General features: G+C 34.6%; 3 protein-coding genes across 4 annotated transcripts; all 3 read right to left on the bottom strand.

The window, feature by feature from the left end:
- Positions 1 to 3,205: 3,205 nt before the first annotated feature.
- On the bottom strand, positions 3,206 to 7,390 carry LOC130975996 (NEDD8-activating enzyme E1 catalytic subunit). The gene is made up of 8 exons (XM_057900718.1): positions 6,984 to 7,390; positions 6,706 to 6,908; positions 4,982 to 5,214; positions 4,843 to 4,905; positions 4,697 to 4,753; positions 4,472 to 4,593; positions 4,028 to 4,145; positions 3,206 to 3,716 (listed from the first exon to the last, which is right to left on the bottom strand). Exons 1-8 carry the CDS (start codon positions 7,250 to 7,252, stop codon positions 3,429 to 3,431), a joined length of 1,353 nt encoding a protein of 450 aa, XP_057756701.1. The 5' UTR covers positions 7,253 to 7,390; the 3' UTR covers positions 3,206 to 3,428.
- A 2,379-nt stretch (positions 7,391 to 9,769) lies between these two features.
- LOC130973185 (3-dehydrosphinganine reductase TSC10A) lies at positions 9,770 to 12,619 on the bottom strand. Of its 2 annotated transcripts, none has more exons than XM_057897624.1 (4): positions 12,041 to 12,619; positions 11,675 to 11,822; positions 10,853 to 11,143; positions 9,770 to 10,280 (listed from the first exon to the last, which is right to left on the bottom strand). In XM_057897624.1, the coding sequence occupies exons 1-4, from the start codon at positions 12,575 to 12,577 to the stop codon at positions 10,258 to 10,260; spliced, it is 999 nt and encodes a 332-aa protein (XP_057753607.1). In that variant the 5' UTR covers positions 12,578 to 12,619; the 3' UTR covers positions 9,770 to 10,257. The 2 variants fall into 2 exon arrangements, with proteins under 2 accessions (XP_057753607.1, XP_057753608.1); XM_057897625.1 differs by having other exon boundaries at positions 9,770 to 10,277.
- Positions 12,620 to 12,866: 247 nt separating this feature from the next.
- LOC130973357 (protein trichome birefringence-like 11) lies at positions 12,867 to 15,396 on the bottom strand. The gene is made up of 4 exons (XM_057897841.1): positions 14,768 to 15,396; positions 13,817 to 14,206; positions 13,563 to 13,721; positions 12,867 to 13,484 (listed from the first exon to the last, which is right to left on the bottom strand). Exons 1-4 carry the CDS (start codon positions 15,157 to 15,159, stop codon positions 13,142 to 13,144), a joined length of 1,284 nt encoding a protein of 427 aa, XP_057753824.1. The 5' UTR covers positions 15,160 to 15,396; the 3' UTR covers positions 12,867 to 13,141.
- Between the last annotated feature and the right edge of the window lie 400 nt (positions 15,397 to 15,796).

The raw sequence follows: 15,796 nt of genomic DNA, 5'->3' as shown, positions 1-15,796 counted from the left end.
TAATCAAAATTTAAATAAATTAAAAAATTAAATGTATAATTTTTTTTTTTTGAAGAAAATAGAAGGATAAATTTGGTTTTAGAATCTAAAAGAGGAAGAGAAAAAAAAGTTTGGGGAGATAAGAGGACAAATTTTAAAAAATCAATAAGGGTAAAAGAGTAAAAAATCAGTGTCTCACAAGTTGTGTCTCAATGTCTTACCAAATTGGAGGTACACAAATTTAGTGTCTCTATATCCATTCGTGTCCTCCCGTGTTCTTCGAAAATCTGCGTCTCACCAAACCAAACAGCAAACATATATCACTATGGACATCAACCAAACACTACCTATGTGATTTTAAAATTCGCGTGTCCACATATCCCATATCGTATCATGTCTCATGTCTATGTCAGTGTTCGTGCGTCATAGCATACCATGCACCTTATTAATATGTTATATTATATGTCATCGGACATATTTTTAAATTGAATGTCACCTAAAGTAACTAATTTAAGTTGGTCGAATAGTTAACTCATTCGTACGCATAAGTATGGAGATTTAAATTCCATCTTGTACATGTAGTGACTCATTAACAGATTCTTAAATAAAATTTAGATCTTTGACAAATTAATTCTTAATCTATCGTATTAAAAAATGGGCAAGGGCAACCAAAAAAATTGTGACACAAAGTACTTAGTGGTCATTGTCAGCATCCTATTAATGGGGTTAAGACAATTTTATTTACGGTAACAAAATTCAAAATTAAATTAACTAGAAATAAAGAAAAAAAGGGTTCAAGAAGCAAATTGATTGCAATTGATATGATTATTATCCTGTTGAGCTTAAAGAGGGTGAGGAACAGCCGGCAACAGCTTATTTCCAGATATCTAATCCAGATATTCAATCCACACTTGCTTTTGTGGATGGCCCATATATTCTCTCTTTCTCTCTCTCCTTATCATACCCTTAAAAAGGTAACTTATGGCTCAAAATATTCATGTCATGTGCCATTTAGTCACAAACAAATAAGCTTTGGTCCCCAACAAGGTTATTCTTATGGATCTTATCTGTTTTTCTATCTTCCCCTCATTGTTCATGGTTAAGATTAAATCAATCAGACAAACATGTGTGGTGTCGGTGCATCTATATTGAGTTCATCTTCTTACAATAAACAATCCCAGGCACCTTTTCAGAGTAATAGTGTAATATATTAGTAGCTAGTTTAATCCAGTTACATTACTCAATGGGCAATATAGTAAAAAAGAACATGATCGTGTTCATTTATTAATCCACTTGAGCACTTAATAAAGACATCTTGATAGTTAACTTATGCATTCTATAATCTATAAAATATTGTTTTTTAAGCAAATTAATATGCTACACTAAGTTTACTAAGAATAGAATATGTGATGCCTCTGAATTGAATTTAAATAAATAATAATTTCAGCTATTGAAAGAACTCCTAATATCATATTCGTTCCATGTTATCAAATTTGAGGACATAAGAAATAATAAGAGAGTTTATTTTAAAAAAGCATTTGATGAGTCTTTTTAAGACGACATAAAGAATCAGAAGCATAAACAACTTTTGACATCTTGCTTCAAATAAACAACAAAAGTTGAATTGTTGTTTTATCGAAGCAAATTACACAAACTAAGAAATGCTACTTATGTTGAAGGAAAAAAAAAACATTCTTTTTATCCTATAAAATTACAAACAACCACACGCAAAATATTCCTTGGAATAACCTATAAAAGATCTTGCGGTTATCGAATGGGGTTAAGGTAATTAACCACTTCAAATCTGTCTACCGAGAACAGAATAATGAAAAGAATGTTGAGAGCACGAGATTATTGAGCTTTGTTGTCACTCATGAGTCTACGTCACTACTCTTGTGATAAATATTGCTTGGTAATGGCCTAATGGGTATTGATCAAGCTCTTTATAATGTAGTGATTGATTGATACACTAAGATTTGTATAGCTATGACTCAATGTTGCAGATATTTCGAATTGCTCGCGAGATTATGATTCCAGTTTTAAGTCGAACCACCCTAATTCCTTCTGTAAAATATGTACCTAGAAAAATATACTAGGTGAAAGTAAGTTCTATGTTGTCATCTCAATATCATCAATGTGTAGCGAATAAATTAGCTTATCAAGTCAGCATCAGATATTAACATTAGAGTACTCTTCTTAAGTCACTTACTTATGGGAGGCAACATGCACCCTACTCGATCCCACTCGATCGGGTAAGATTGCCAACCCAATCCGCAGCGGGTAAGATAGAGTGCGAATAGAGTCTCCGTGTGGGTCGGATAGGGTGCGGGTTGAGTTTCAATCCTACCTGACCGACCCGCACTCTATATATGTATATGTTATATACTTATATAAAAATATATTTCAAGTGGTTGTTAAACCAAAAACCTCTCACTAAATACAAAAAATCCTTAGTCATTAAAAGAAGATCATTAATTGATAATTTAATATTTTTTTTACATAAAAGTAAATTCTATTTTAAATTATCATCAAATTATATAATAATGTTGCATTTTTTTTTGTAACCTGCAGGTAGGATCAAATACCCACAGATTAAAAATGGATAGGGTTAAAGTTGGAATATTCTCAACCCGCAGGTTAAGAATGGGTAAAGTTAAGTTTATATAAAAATCTCAACCCGTAAATCTTATTTACGGGTTGCCTCCAAACCCTACCCCCATTGCCACCCCTTTACGGGCGTGCTAATACTCCAACATGACACTTCACCTCATTTACCGAAAAAATGTACTTGTTAGTTGTTATTTTCTCGTTTCTGGAAGTGTCAAATTCACTTAGAATTGCATAAAGTGTCACCTTCAAGCTGATTGTAGTACATGACTTGTAAATCGATTGGTTTAAGCCTAAATCGTATAATAGATCTCAGTTTCAGTGTAAAACACCTACTCGTACAAGTTTATACAGGGTTTTCTATGTTTTTAAGACCGGTTATTATTTTTCCATCTAAATGCAAGTGCTTAGGTGTTCTTTATTCTGTAATGCAACCACAGCTCATTCAGCTCGTGTCTTGTGGCCTTAGCTGTACGCTAAGAATAGCCTGATACCGAAATTGTCAATCTCATACATCGTTAAGTGATACATGTGCATACTATTCTAGCCTAAGTCAAATTGGAAACCTATCAGGATCAAACATATTCTGAGTGAACTATAACTTCATTGAGCTCCATCAAGCTAAGAATATGCTAATATTGAATAGACAAAGATCATGGCCATGTGGGCAACAATAAAAAAACATATCATCAAATTTCTATAAATAAGTTTTACAGGGTAGAAACTATCAACCTTGCCTTACCAATATTGGCAATTTGTTGAGATCTTAAGGACTGATAACGTCACTATGCTTGTCAAACCTTGAAAATTTCAAGCAGTGAAGTACGTTTGGATTTCCAAAATTATGCTCCACCAGCTGTATCCATATCAGTAACCCCATCAACTCCCTTGAAAGTGACTCGTAATTTTCTCAGACAGGAGACTTTTTGGTTGTTCTTGTTTGTCATACCATTCACATGTATAACATCCTTGGAAAGTTTACCCATAAGTTCGAAAAGAGGCAAACACAGGTTTGATCGCGTCATCTCTTCCAATACAGGGGGAGCTTGCATGTACAGATTCTTACCTCGGTGTGTGATGCTTGCTTTTGTTAATTGCAATTTAGGATGCTCCTCCAGAAGATTCATAAACTGTTTCACACAATTTGTTAAATATTGCATTAGAAGGAAGTAACCAAAGAAGCATCAAAATATATGACTCAGGTAAAATTCAGCTAGAGCGTAGTCAGAAAATTTACTTCAGTTATCAAAAGTGCTACAGTACCGATAACTGAGTTTGTTTGTCAAGAAAAGGATTTTGTCGGCAACACTGAATATTTGAAATTTCGATATTTTGTTTATCGAGATACAAGACCCCGATGAACTTAGAAAGAATAAACAAAGAACTTGAAACACAAGGGTGTTTATTGGATTATATGAAGTTCCATGGTTGTAAAAATAACCTTTTGTAATGTGACTGAAGTGTCCACTTCAATAAGTACACCTGGACCACAGACAAGGCAGTCTTTGTCCCTCTCAAATTCCGCTACTTTGGTATGGAGGCCTTCAGATCCATTATACCTACACAAAGTATGCAGGAATTAATGAACACTGCCCATATGTTACATTTGGTGTTGAACTCAGAATAATAATGGTTAAATATGAACTAAGAAAGTAATTTCAAATGCCCAAGATCTATGGGTAATGCATAAGTATTTTAAAAAAGAAAAAAACAAAGGGACTGACAAAAATGACCTCTAAAACTTAAAGTAAAGTGCAAAAATTTCTTGTCCATTTTTCATCTTCGTGTCTTGTGTGTCAAAACTATGTGCATAAAAACATTCAACAAAAAAAATCACACACATTGAATAATAATTGCTTCAGAATATAGAAGAGAAAAGACACACGTTAGATAGTTTGACATAGTTTTGCTGCACTCTGTTGCAATCTTCAATGTTTCAAGAGTGCACGCAGCTGATATAATTGCATTCGTGGAAGCTATTGCAGGTATAATGTTCTTCACAACACCCTGTCCAAGCAATTAATTACTCGGTAATAAGAAAAGTATGAGGTCATGAAGCAACAATTTAAAGTTTTGCTAGGAAGAACTGGCATCCCAAATGATCTAATACCTGGGTAAAAGAATAAGTAACTCCTGGAATGCCAAAAAGCTCAGCCCTCTTAGCAGCCTATCAAAAGAAACAGAAAACTGTTATAATAGACCCAAAAATGTAAGTTAACAGCGGTTATCAGGATCCAATTTCCAAAATAATGTTACCTCATCGTAAACCCACTTCATATGCTGAGGGTTATCAGGATCAAAAGCGGTCCCACCATGAGCCTACAAATTATTTTGTTCCAGTTATGGATTTTTAAGCACAACAAAGAGAGAACAAAGAGACAAAGTTATGAACTACCTCGTTCCATTTAATCAAGTGTGCATATTCAATACAATGGGCAGCAGTTCTGGGGGTTTCTGCCAAAGTGCACAAAGGAAACTTCACTTGAGGTGGGAAAAGCCAAATTGTACACTCAAAGCAAGGTGTAACCCCAGGCAAGATAACCCTAGCGTGGCCCTTGAAACCTTCAGTACCACCATCTACCATGGGTTTGATTGTTTCTTCCAGTGGATTGTCATCAGAATCATATTCTATCTCATGGCAGGGGAAAAAAAAAAACAGAAGCTGAAATTAGTATAAGCAATCAGCAATGAAACTGGCAAGCAAAGATGGATATGGATGGAGTGAAAATATAGGAAGTTGGGGTCAGACATGTCACCAAGAAATGACCTTAGACAGAATGACATACTTTGCATCAAATGCCTATATATATGATGATTCTTTTTTTTTTTTTTTTAAAAGGCAGAGTCGAACAGTTACATCGGCATGATATATTAATGATCAAAAGACATAAGAACTAAACTTAAAGATAAGTCTTAAGGACTTCCATAGATGAGAAAGATTCAACAGCTCACACCATAGAATTGACATATACATTAAGCAAAGCCCATGGTCTGTTCTATTAAAAATCTATATAGCCTGTCCTGCATCCAGATAAAAGAGAACATTGTCTTAGGCAATCAACAACCAACATAACTAAGACACTATCTAATCTTTCATGGACAACCAAGTTCAAACTCTGGGATATGGCTTAAAAGTTGTTCTCGTTGTTGTCGTCTTCATCCATTATAGTGAATTTCACCCACTCTGATAGTAAAACTTAGGTGTTGTTTGCGAGTCAAGATAGAAAGGAAAAGGAAAGACATTGAAAGGGAAGGAAGGGGATGCAAAAGAAGGGGTTTCGAAGGTTTGCCTTCCCCTTTGTATGAGGCGAACTAAAACCACTAAAAACATGGGAACCGAAGAAGAGGGATTACGAGGGATTTGCAGGGTTTTTAAAAACCCTCAAACACCTTTTCCGATTCATGTTGCCTTCAATTTCTTCATTTTCCATTCTAAATTCAGCTCCCAAACAAGGCCTAACAGACCTACTGACCAAAATTTCTGAGTGTCTAAACATCTTTACAATTAATTATGTAATCACACCCTACACACACACACACACACACACACACACACACTTCTATGCATTAGAATATTTGGTTTGCATTTTATTCATTTGCAGTCTTCTATGTATTAACACACAACTGAAGGCACGTTCCATGTGCATAAGTTAGACTTGCAAATCCCTTCTTCCTAGGAGAACAAGCATCCCGTTTGCTCTCACTACTACAAATAATATTGGATTTACGGCTTTCTGTATCATATACTATCTGCTTCAATAATGGTTTATTCTTTTTCAATTTACGTTTTTTTTTTTTTTTTTTTTTTACTTCATCCTCAATTTCAAATTCATAACTGAAAGAATCGTAACGAGTCTAAAGTCTACTATTTTCCACAATATATATTTTACAAATAACAGATTATCTGGTTAGTTCGGTTAATCTGTAAGGTGCTAAATTTAGTTACAGAAGTATAAATATGACCCTATAAACACAAGTGCAGACTAAACCTTTGTTTCCATGCATGTGTGTAAAGCTATCACAAGTCAAATTTCGACCCACACACTACTATTTATGATTCGTTCAAAAAATCAACCACTGAAAGCAAGCAAGCAAAATTTAAAAGAGGGATATGCAAACCTAGGAAACTACAAGCAACGTTGTTGATGTAGCTGCGAGCTTCAACGGAGTCAAGACCAAGAGCAATAATCATGAATTCGTTATAGAAATCGATGTCTTTGTCCTCGATCCTGCAAAAATGAGGGACGATGTTGACGCCACTGATCCTCTCCATAACGCGCTTCGCAGCTACCTCAGCCTTCGGTTTCCCAACATCTTCAACCCTAAACAAGAAAAAATCGCCCAAATCGATTAGAAACTACGAAGAAGAAAGAAAGGGGGAATAAATGAATAGGTACCTGAACAAGAACTGGCGATTGAGGTTGGTGACTTCGATGCGATCCATGTCGATGACGTCGAGGTTATGGAAGCCGGAGAGGGCCAAGTCCTTGAGGAGCTCGCAGCCCAAGCCGCCGGCGCCGACGACGAGGACGCGGGCGTGGTTTTGGACGTCGTCTCTGAGCTGGGCGCTTGGTTCGAACCTCGGGCCGACTAGGTTTCCGGGGCGAAGGAGGAGCTTGTCGAGGTCCCTAGACCGGCTCGGTTGCGTTGCAGCAGTCTCCGCCATTGCAACCACCTATCACTCTCACTCTCACGCTCCCGCTCACTCCACCACCTCTGTGTTCCACACCCTGCTTCTGTGCTTCGTTTTTACGCTCTTTCCTTCGGAATCGGACCTTACTTCCTCTTTTTTTATATATTAGTTATTAATTAAATCCCCGATAAGGTAAGTAAGTTTATGATGATGCTAAACAAGATTATGAACTTGTTTGGGGTGAGTTTATAAGATGAGTTTACAAGAGAAAATCTTTTTTGAGTTATCTTTTTGTTTTAAAGATGTTATGAAAAAATAAAAATAATTTTATATTTGAATATCTTATATAAAAATATTTTTTTATTTATTAATTATGTTTAGATATAATAATATAAAAATATTTTTTATTTATTTATTATATAAAAAATATAATTTTTTAAAAAAAAATCTTTTAAAAATAATGTTAATTATAATTTTTTTAAAAAAATATTTTTTATTTTTTTAATATATTTATTTTATTAATAAAAATTTACTAAACATATTAAAAAATAAAAAAATTATTTTTTATTAAAAAATATTTTTTTAAATAACATCCAAATAAACATTATATATATATATATATATTGACTTCTTAAATTGAATTGAGCAGTAGTATATCACCAAATGTAATCTCAGAAAAACAGACCTATTCAAAATATTTCCATGCAACAATGCTAAAAAACTAACATAATTTATTATTTTTAGTTAATAATTAATTAATGATATTTAAAAATATTAATTAAAAATATAATATTAAATTAAAAGTATTAGGCTACTAACTAAAAATATTAGTTAAAATAATTTAAAATTGTTCTGATCTTTAAGTTTTTTGCAGAAAGTTATTCTAGTAGATCATCTATTCATTTAAGTAAATTATTATATTTGAGTTAATACTCAAATTCGTCCTCGAAAGATTACGCGATTTTCATTTTCGTTCTCGAATGATTTTTTTTAATCAAATTAATCCCTGAAAGGTAAAAAATAAGTCAAATTAATCCTTCTGTCAGTTGGACGATGATGTGGCACGTTAAGTGCCACGTGACAGGTCAACGACATGGTCAACAATACGTGGCAAGTCAGCGACACGTGGCACGCCACGTGGCACGCCACGTGGCAGGTCAGTGACACGTGGCATACACATGACATGCCACGTGTCACTTGACATGTGAAAAAGTTTTTTATAGTCTTTTAGTCCTTAAAAATCCAGACGTAAGTTATTTTCATCCCTCAAATTTTAAAAATTAGTCAAACTAGTCCTTATATAATTTTTTTATTTTTTCTTCATAATATTAAATTTAAAATATTTTTTGATACTACTAATTTTAATAGAAATGTAATTGACAAACAAAACATTAGTAATTATATCTTTTCTTCTTAAAAAATTTTTTCAATAAAATTATCTCTCTCCTTTAATTCTTCTCAAAATCTCTCTTATTCTTTTCTATTCTTAAATCTTTTTCTTACATTAGAATATATATATATATACTCAAAATTGAAATGTATGTATTTATTAACCTAAACAAAGTTATATGCTCAAAATCAAAATTTATGTATGTTAACGTAAACAAAGTTATACCACTATTCAACATACATAAATACAAGGTTAACATACATAAATTTTGATTTTGAGCATATAACTGTGTTTAGGTTAATAAATACATACATTTCAATTTTGAGTATATATATATATATTCCAACAAAATGTATATAAGAAAAATGTTTTAGAATAGAAAAGAATAAGAGAGATTTTGAGAGGAATTAAAGGAGAGAGATAATTTTATTGGAAAAAAATTTTAAGAAAAAAAGATACAATTACCAATGTTTTGTTTGTCAATTACATTTTTATTAAAATTAGTAGTATCAAAAAAATTTCAAATTTAATATTATGAAGAAAAAATAAAAAAAATTATATAAGGACTAGTTTGACTAATTTTTAAAATTTGAAGGATGAAAATAACTTACGTAGACTTTCAAGGACTATTTTGACTATAAAAAACTTTTTCACATGTCAAGTGACACGTGGCATGTCACGTGTATGCCACATGTCACTGACCTGCCACGTGGCGTGCCACGTGTTGCTGACTTGCCACATGGCGTTGACCATGTCGTTGACCTGCCACGTGGCGTGCCACATCATCGTCCAACTGACAAAAGGACTAATTTGACTTATTTTTTTTATCTTTCAGAAACTAATTTAATTAAAAAAATCATTCAAAGACAAAAATGAAGATCGCATAATCTTTCGAGGACGAATTTAAGTATTAACCCTATTGCATTTATATACTTTCTTTATTTGGGCGAGGTTGTATTTATCTATCTATACTCCAAATGAGTGTAAAGAAAAACTCAATATTTGTGTAAACAACCTTTTATTTTTCTTTTATTTTTTGTCTGGAAATGTTTTAAGTGTGTCAATTATTTTAAATCAACATCCGTTGTTCAAAATATTTGCCCCATATAATGGAATAAATGGATTGGATCATGAATTTCAACCGGTCCAAACTCGTAAAAGAAAAATCTATCACAACCAGTTTTTATTTGTTAAACTGATTTGCCAGTTTTTGTTAAACAATTCATACAACTACTAAAATCCCAACAATGACATCAAAACATCTCATACAGTTCAAAGAACATGGAAGCGTACTGCGTACACACCTCTTACTAAAAAAGAAAAGGTGAAGTTGGTAAAGTTGAAAGTAGGACCGTGGAAAATGAATGATTCAGAATTGCTAAACATTTCATTTGCTTAATAAAACAAAACTGACAGACAGACCTGAAAAACTAGATGTAACTTTATTTTCGTTTTTCACTTTCTCTATCAAATATATGAAGGATTCTATGTCAGAAACTACAAATTTGGAATGTATGTCTTTGATCGAGATCACACAGTTGACAATCAATCAAAATTCCCCATATATCAATGTAGAGCAGATTTGAAGAAAACTACGTTGCAATATCCGCTAAAAGTCTCCTAAAACAAGGACCGAGCTCAAAGTGTTTCAGCTCCTTTGAGGTGAACCTGCTAGAAGTAGAAATCATCAGTTCCACAAAAGCTACATCCAATTCACTCTAGCTAATTTCAAAGACTGTGCTAACATAAAATGATCACCTTGTTAACATTAATGTAAAGCTTAAGTAAACGACTATTCAAGTTTATTAATGGTTTGATGATTTTGTTCGTCAGATCCCCATATTTTTACTCGATTTTGACTTTTATTTCCTGTTGCCTGAAAGTTTTATTTGGTCCTTAGATTTATTAAACATTTGTAATTTGGTTCTCCGTCATGACCAACTCACTGTAAGCAACCATTAGTGGTTGCCACAACCACACCATTTGCCTCGACAGCACTAAATTGATAGATGTGAAAAATTTGGGTCATAAATGAGAGGCAATCAGGCGAAAAAGTAAATAATAAATACAGAAAAGAAAAGAAAAGAATCATTCTAAAAGGCTCAAAGCTAGGTAAACAATAGGGACAATAGTGATGAATAAGTAAACCTTTATTGGTCTTCTGTAATTTATCTCAACCAGGACTTTATTTATTAAACTAGAAAATGGTAATAAATGTTCTCCCATTCCTGCAAAGCACTTACCTTTTCTTTGGTTGTGCCACTTCTCTATACTTGTGTACCAAGTCCACTGGAAACATAGTCCTGCAATACGCAGTATTCCAGCCACAAGAACCTCAACTGTGGCCATTAAGAATGACCTTTGAGGGGATAAACCTGCAGTTGCTAATGACAGTGCAATTCCCTCCAAATTGCAAGGAATGATGAAGCTCCCAGATTTTATGCCATCAAAAGTTTTCTGAGCAACCTCCTCAGGTTTCATTGCACCAGAAGAGGATGCAATGATTTTGGTGAGCTCTGGTTTTCTCTTGTTTTCTGTAAAAGTAACATTTCAGTTTGTACTACCACTATGGTTATAGGAATAAGTAAACTTCCCAGGAGATTATATCAACGGATCTCATTTTATAAATCTAATTATCTTGAGCTATTGACTGTCTATAATTTTCCAATCAGGATCAACGTTATAACATTTGACAATAAGTTCAAATGCATGAGATCATGTACTAAAAAGACAATAATACAATAATGACTTAATGAGGAAGCTGGAAATGATTAAGTCGACAGTATATTGAATTACAAGTAAAAGAGATCTGGTAATCAATGCACCAATTCTTGGTAGCAAAACATAACTTCAGTGTAGGTTATACACTATAGAATTAAGCACTCCAATCTGTAGCTTTTTCCTCTCTTCACATACATTACGAGCTTAAAGTAGCAAGTTCAAATTCATGGAAAATGCTTCAACAAGGAATACTACTTCTCTCATCAACACAAAATTTGAAGCTAGAAGTATATCACCAAAACTAATATGCATAAAGACATAAGCTAAAGCACACGCTTCATTACCTTCAGCGAATCCGGGAGTATCCGTGTCCGGAGGGAAGATCAGAGAGACATGAATGTTATCTGCTATAACTTCTTGTTGCAATGCTTCTGCTAAACCACGGAGGCCAAATTTACTGGCAGAATAAGCTGCATAACCATAAATTCCCACCTAAAAGTATATGTAAACATAAATTCCACATCAGTCAACAGTAATCTACTAAACCACATGTTCATTCCTCTTACACTCAAAATATCCAGCATATCCAAACCAATTTCAAATCCAAAACCCTAAAAGACTGTTAGATTCAAAATTTCCACTGAATTTGAGCTTTCTTTCAATCAACAGCAGAGTCTCATGCAAAACTTCAGAGTATAGAAGATTTATACCTGACCGGCCTGCGAAGAGACAAGAGCGATGGAAACCGGTTGCTGCGGGTCCTTCCTGGTTTTCATGGCCGGCAACGCCGCCTTGATGAGGTTGAAGCTTCCCATGAGGTTAACGTCCAGCGTGAACTTGACCTCACTCAATTCCTGCTTCTCCAGCTCGAGCGCCACGAACACGCCGTGGTTCAGCAGCAGCACGTCGATCGGCCCAGCCTCGTCCACCGCGCGCTTCACGGCGTCGTAGTCCCTGACGTCAGCGGCGAAGACGGAGACGTCGATGCCGGTGGCGAGGCGGATGGCATTGCGCGCTTCCTCGAGCTTGTTGCGGGAGCGGGCGAGGATGGAGACGCGGGCGCCCTGGGCGGCGGCGTGGTGAGCGAGGGCGAGGCCGATGCCGCTGGATCCACCGGTGATGAAGACGTGGCGATTCTTGATGGGGATCTTGACGGGGCGAGGGCGCACGAGGAAGTAGAGGAAGGCGATGAGGGCTAAGGGGATGAGAACGATGAGGGTGAAGAGAGAGAAGTACGCATCCGCCATTGCTGAAACTTCCTTCGATTGGAAGGTCGTTACGAGCTATGAACCAACTAACATTTTTCTTTTTGTCTTAATATATTTACATATGTTATAATTTAGAAAACAAAATTATTAAAATATATTTTAATATAAACGAATTAAAGACGAAAATAATTTATGTTAGAGAAATGTTAGTTGTACTTTAATTTTTAGTTTTTAATCAATTTTTTTAAGAATGATTTATTATTTAATTAATTTAAATATCCATTGTCTATGTTATACTCTAGCAATATTGTACCCTCTTTAATGTGAGAAGGTTTAATTGTGTGAGTTTTGCCTCAAAACTATATTCCCGGTAATAACATAAAAGAAGAAATATGTTCATAACAACACTAATCAAAATATCTGCACAATCAAAGGCTTTTATCTATGATTTTATATATGTACTCCAAAATTCAAGTCTTGTACTGTGTAAGGTGTTAGCGTCTTTCTGAGACTGGTGAGAACAATTTGTGAGTCCTTGCTGCCCAAGACAAATAAAAAAGAATTGCTGTATATAATGCTTCCATGACTCTTTGAAGTTCCTTGCTACGAGAAGCCTTCATGTTTCATGAACATTGCATAAAGCAGCTCATTCCATGTATCAGGTACACCAGGCAGACACCAGTGGCTGCAATCTTGCCGATGGAGTGCCGCCGTGCCGCCATTCGGACCAAGATAGTAGATTGATGAGTGCCCATCTTTTCTCTGAGCTGTCATCTCTGTTATATTCAATATTTTCAACTTGACAAGTTCAGTGCTGTTCTTGTGTGATGATAGCAATGAATTGCCTATTTTGAATTGTGACCAGTTATCATTAGGCACTAATGACATGTTAAGCTCTGGCAGTGTTTCCAAATGACAACTTCCACCGCTTCTCCAATCTCCACTTCTGTTCATACATTACTGGATAAATAAATATATGCAAAACTTGAATAAATCATAACAATTGTTGCAACAAATTACAAACCTGAAGTGCACGGGTGCATATGTACGAAAGAAAACTTGACTCTTGTTAAGATTTACATTATCTTGTATCCAATTCAACACTGTCTCCATTGACTTCCTATATGCATCTTCCACCTTCATTTCCATCTTAACTTCCATACCTTGTTGGAAATAACAGCCCCTGAGCAAAAATATGAAAAGAGTTACTTCTTAGGTGAAAAAACACAACCACATATACAATTGTAACATAGGAATGAATTATGAATTATGAATTACCCTCTTATGGTTTTTTCATGATTCCACCAGTGTCCTGTGTTAAGAACCAAGACATGTGCATCTCTCCACTTCAAAGAGTTCCAATCCATTTTATCCACCTTCAAGGTTGTCCTAATGTTTCTAGCAGCGCCGGCCGGCGGCCGGCTTTGCAATACAAGAAATGGAGCTCTGTAGTATTCTACAGTACAGTTAAAGTCTCTGAATTTGAAAACTAAGAACCCCTTGTGCTTTGTGATTGGGTTGCCATTTACTTCATAGATTGATTTCTTGTTAGTAACTACAGAAGACAGCATGCATAAGAATGACTCCCATTGATTTCTTCCGATTGAGTCCCCGGCAAACACTAGGCGTTTGTTTCTCAGTTTTTCCAACATCATTGTTGCATTGAATCTGTAATATATCAATATGTTTAATGGAATTATTTCTTGGTTCAAATATCATCATCTCTCAAAGTCCAATAAGGTTCATAGTGTCATTAAGTAATTCAAAGTAATTAATTGAAAGTGTTCTCATCATCCAATGTCATTTTCACAAAGCTGATATGTTTAGAGAATATTGTATATGTGACACAAGTATACAAAGGATACGCCACCATTTGGGTCCCTCTCAAAAGATGCCAAATAAGATATGTTCAGAGACACACCCCTATTGAGCTTTTTAATATTATTATGTTGTTTTCAAATTTCTTGTTCTCAAAATTAATATCAGCAACTTAATTTTTTGCTAACAAGTCAACACAAACACGATAATAGCTTATGACTTTTTCCACAAAAAATAATTATTAGACTCTCATCAATTTCATCCTCTCCAACCTCCATCGTTATTTTCTCCGCTGATTAAACCAATGACCATTGTTGGTTATAGTTCTTTATTTTCTCCTCTTTAATCTTCATTTGAATTTATCTCAATAAGCGGATAAGAGAATGAGTGAGAGAGTGATGAAAAACATACCTTGGCAAGTTGCAATGTTTGGGTTGCCACCTCCACTTTGTGTAAAAGGAATCATGTCTACCATTTTCAGAACAACGAAAGCCATCATCAAGGAAGTTACAATCTTTTGAGTCATACAAAGGGTAACTCTCATCCCAAACCCACTTACCCTGAAAAAAATCACACTCCTTTTCTCCAAGAAACTCATCAACGCTGTTATCTCTGCGTTCCGGAACCGAAACCGGAGGCAAAGCAAGGGTTTGTGATTGAGCCAAGAATCCGAATGGTGTGTAGTCAAAGTAGAAGAAGAAGCAGCACGTGATGAGTAGAAAGAATCCAGCAAGACCAACAGAAACAGAAGGTTCCAACAGCCTCATAAGTTTGACTCTTCGAAAGGCTTCGGAAATCGGCATGGTTTCTTGGGGAGAATTGGAACAAGAACAAGTTGGAAAAAGAGTGGCATGCAAGGAACATGTATGGGACTTTAATTTCTCTTCGGTTTTTCTTCTTTCATGTTCATGGCCCTGAATTCAAGGGAAGCATGTTTTGTAAGCCTGGCTTCGTGGGTCACTTTGGTAAATTTAAATATTGGATTTTGATAGAAAGGCAAAGAGAAAAAATAACAACATTTGGGTGTGGAAGAAGCAAGGGATGAATGGATGGAACATATACATATACATATACATATATATATATATATTATTTTTTGGTGAAAACTAAGCTGAAGTCCACTTCACGTATAGTTGATATCTGAGAGCAGTTAGATAATTCAGGTATCAACTTCACGTGAAATCGACTGCACCTGAGTTTCTATCTTATTTTTTATTTGGAGTTTAATATTTGATTTAATGCCACATAAACTAAAAAATTTGTTTAATATAGGTATATAATTAAACAATTCAATTCACTATAAATTTTGACTACTATACCACATAAACTCCTTTTTTATATTCTTTTAAAGTATTGATATAAGCAATAGTCAACAACATAAATAATAAAAATAAAAAAAATAAATTTTAATCACAATATCACTAAAAAGTTAATTTTAAA

Source organism: Arachis stenosperma, chromosome 4 (genome assembly GCF_014773155.1).
Source record: "Arachis stenosperma cultivar V10309 chromosome 4, arast.V10309.gnm1.PFL2, whole genome shotgun sequence".
In the NCBI taxonomy this organism is placed as follows: domain Eukaryota; kingdom Viridiplantae; phylum Streptophyta; class Magnoliopsida; order Fabales; family Fabaceae; genus Arachis; species Arachis stenosperma.
Note: the sequence above shows the minus strand (reverse complement) of the source record. Positions and strands in the feature narration are given on the sequence as shown.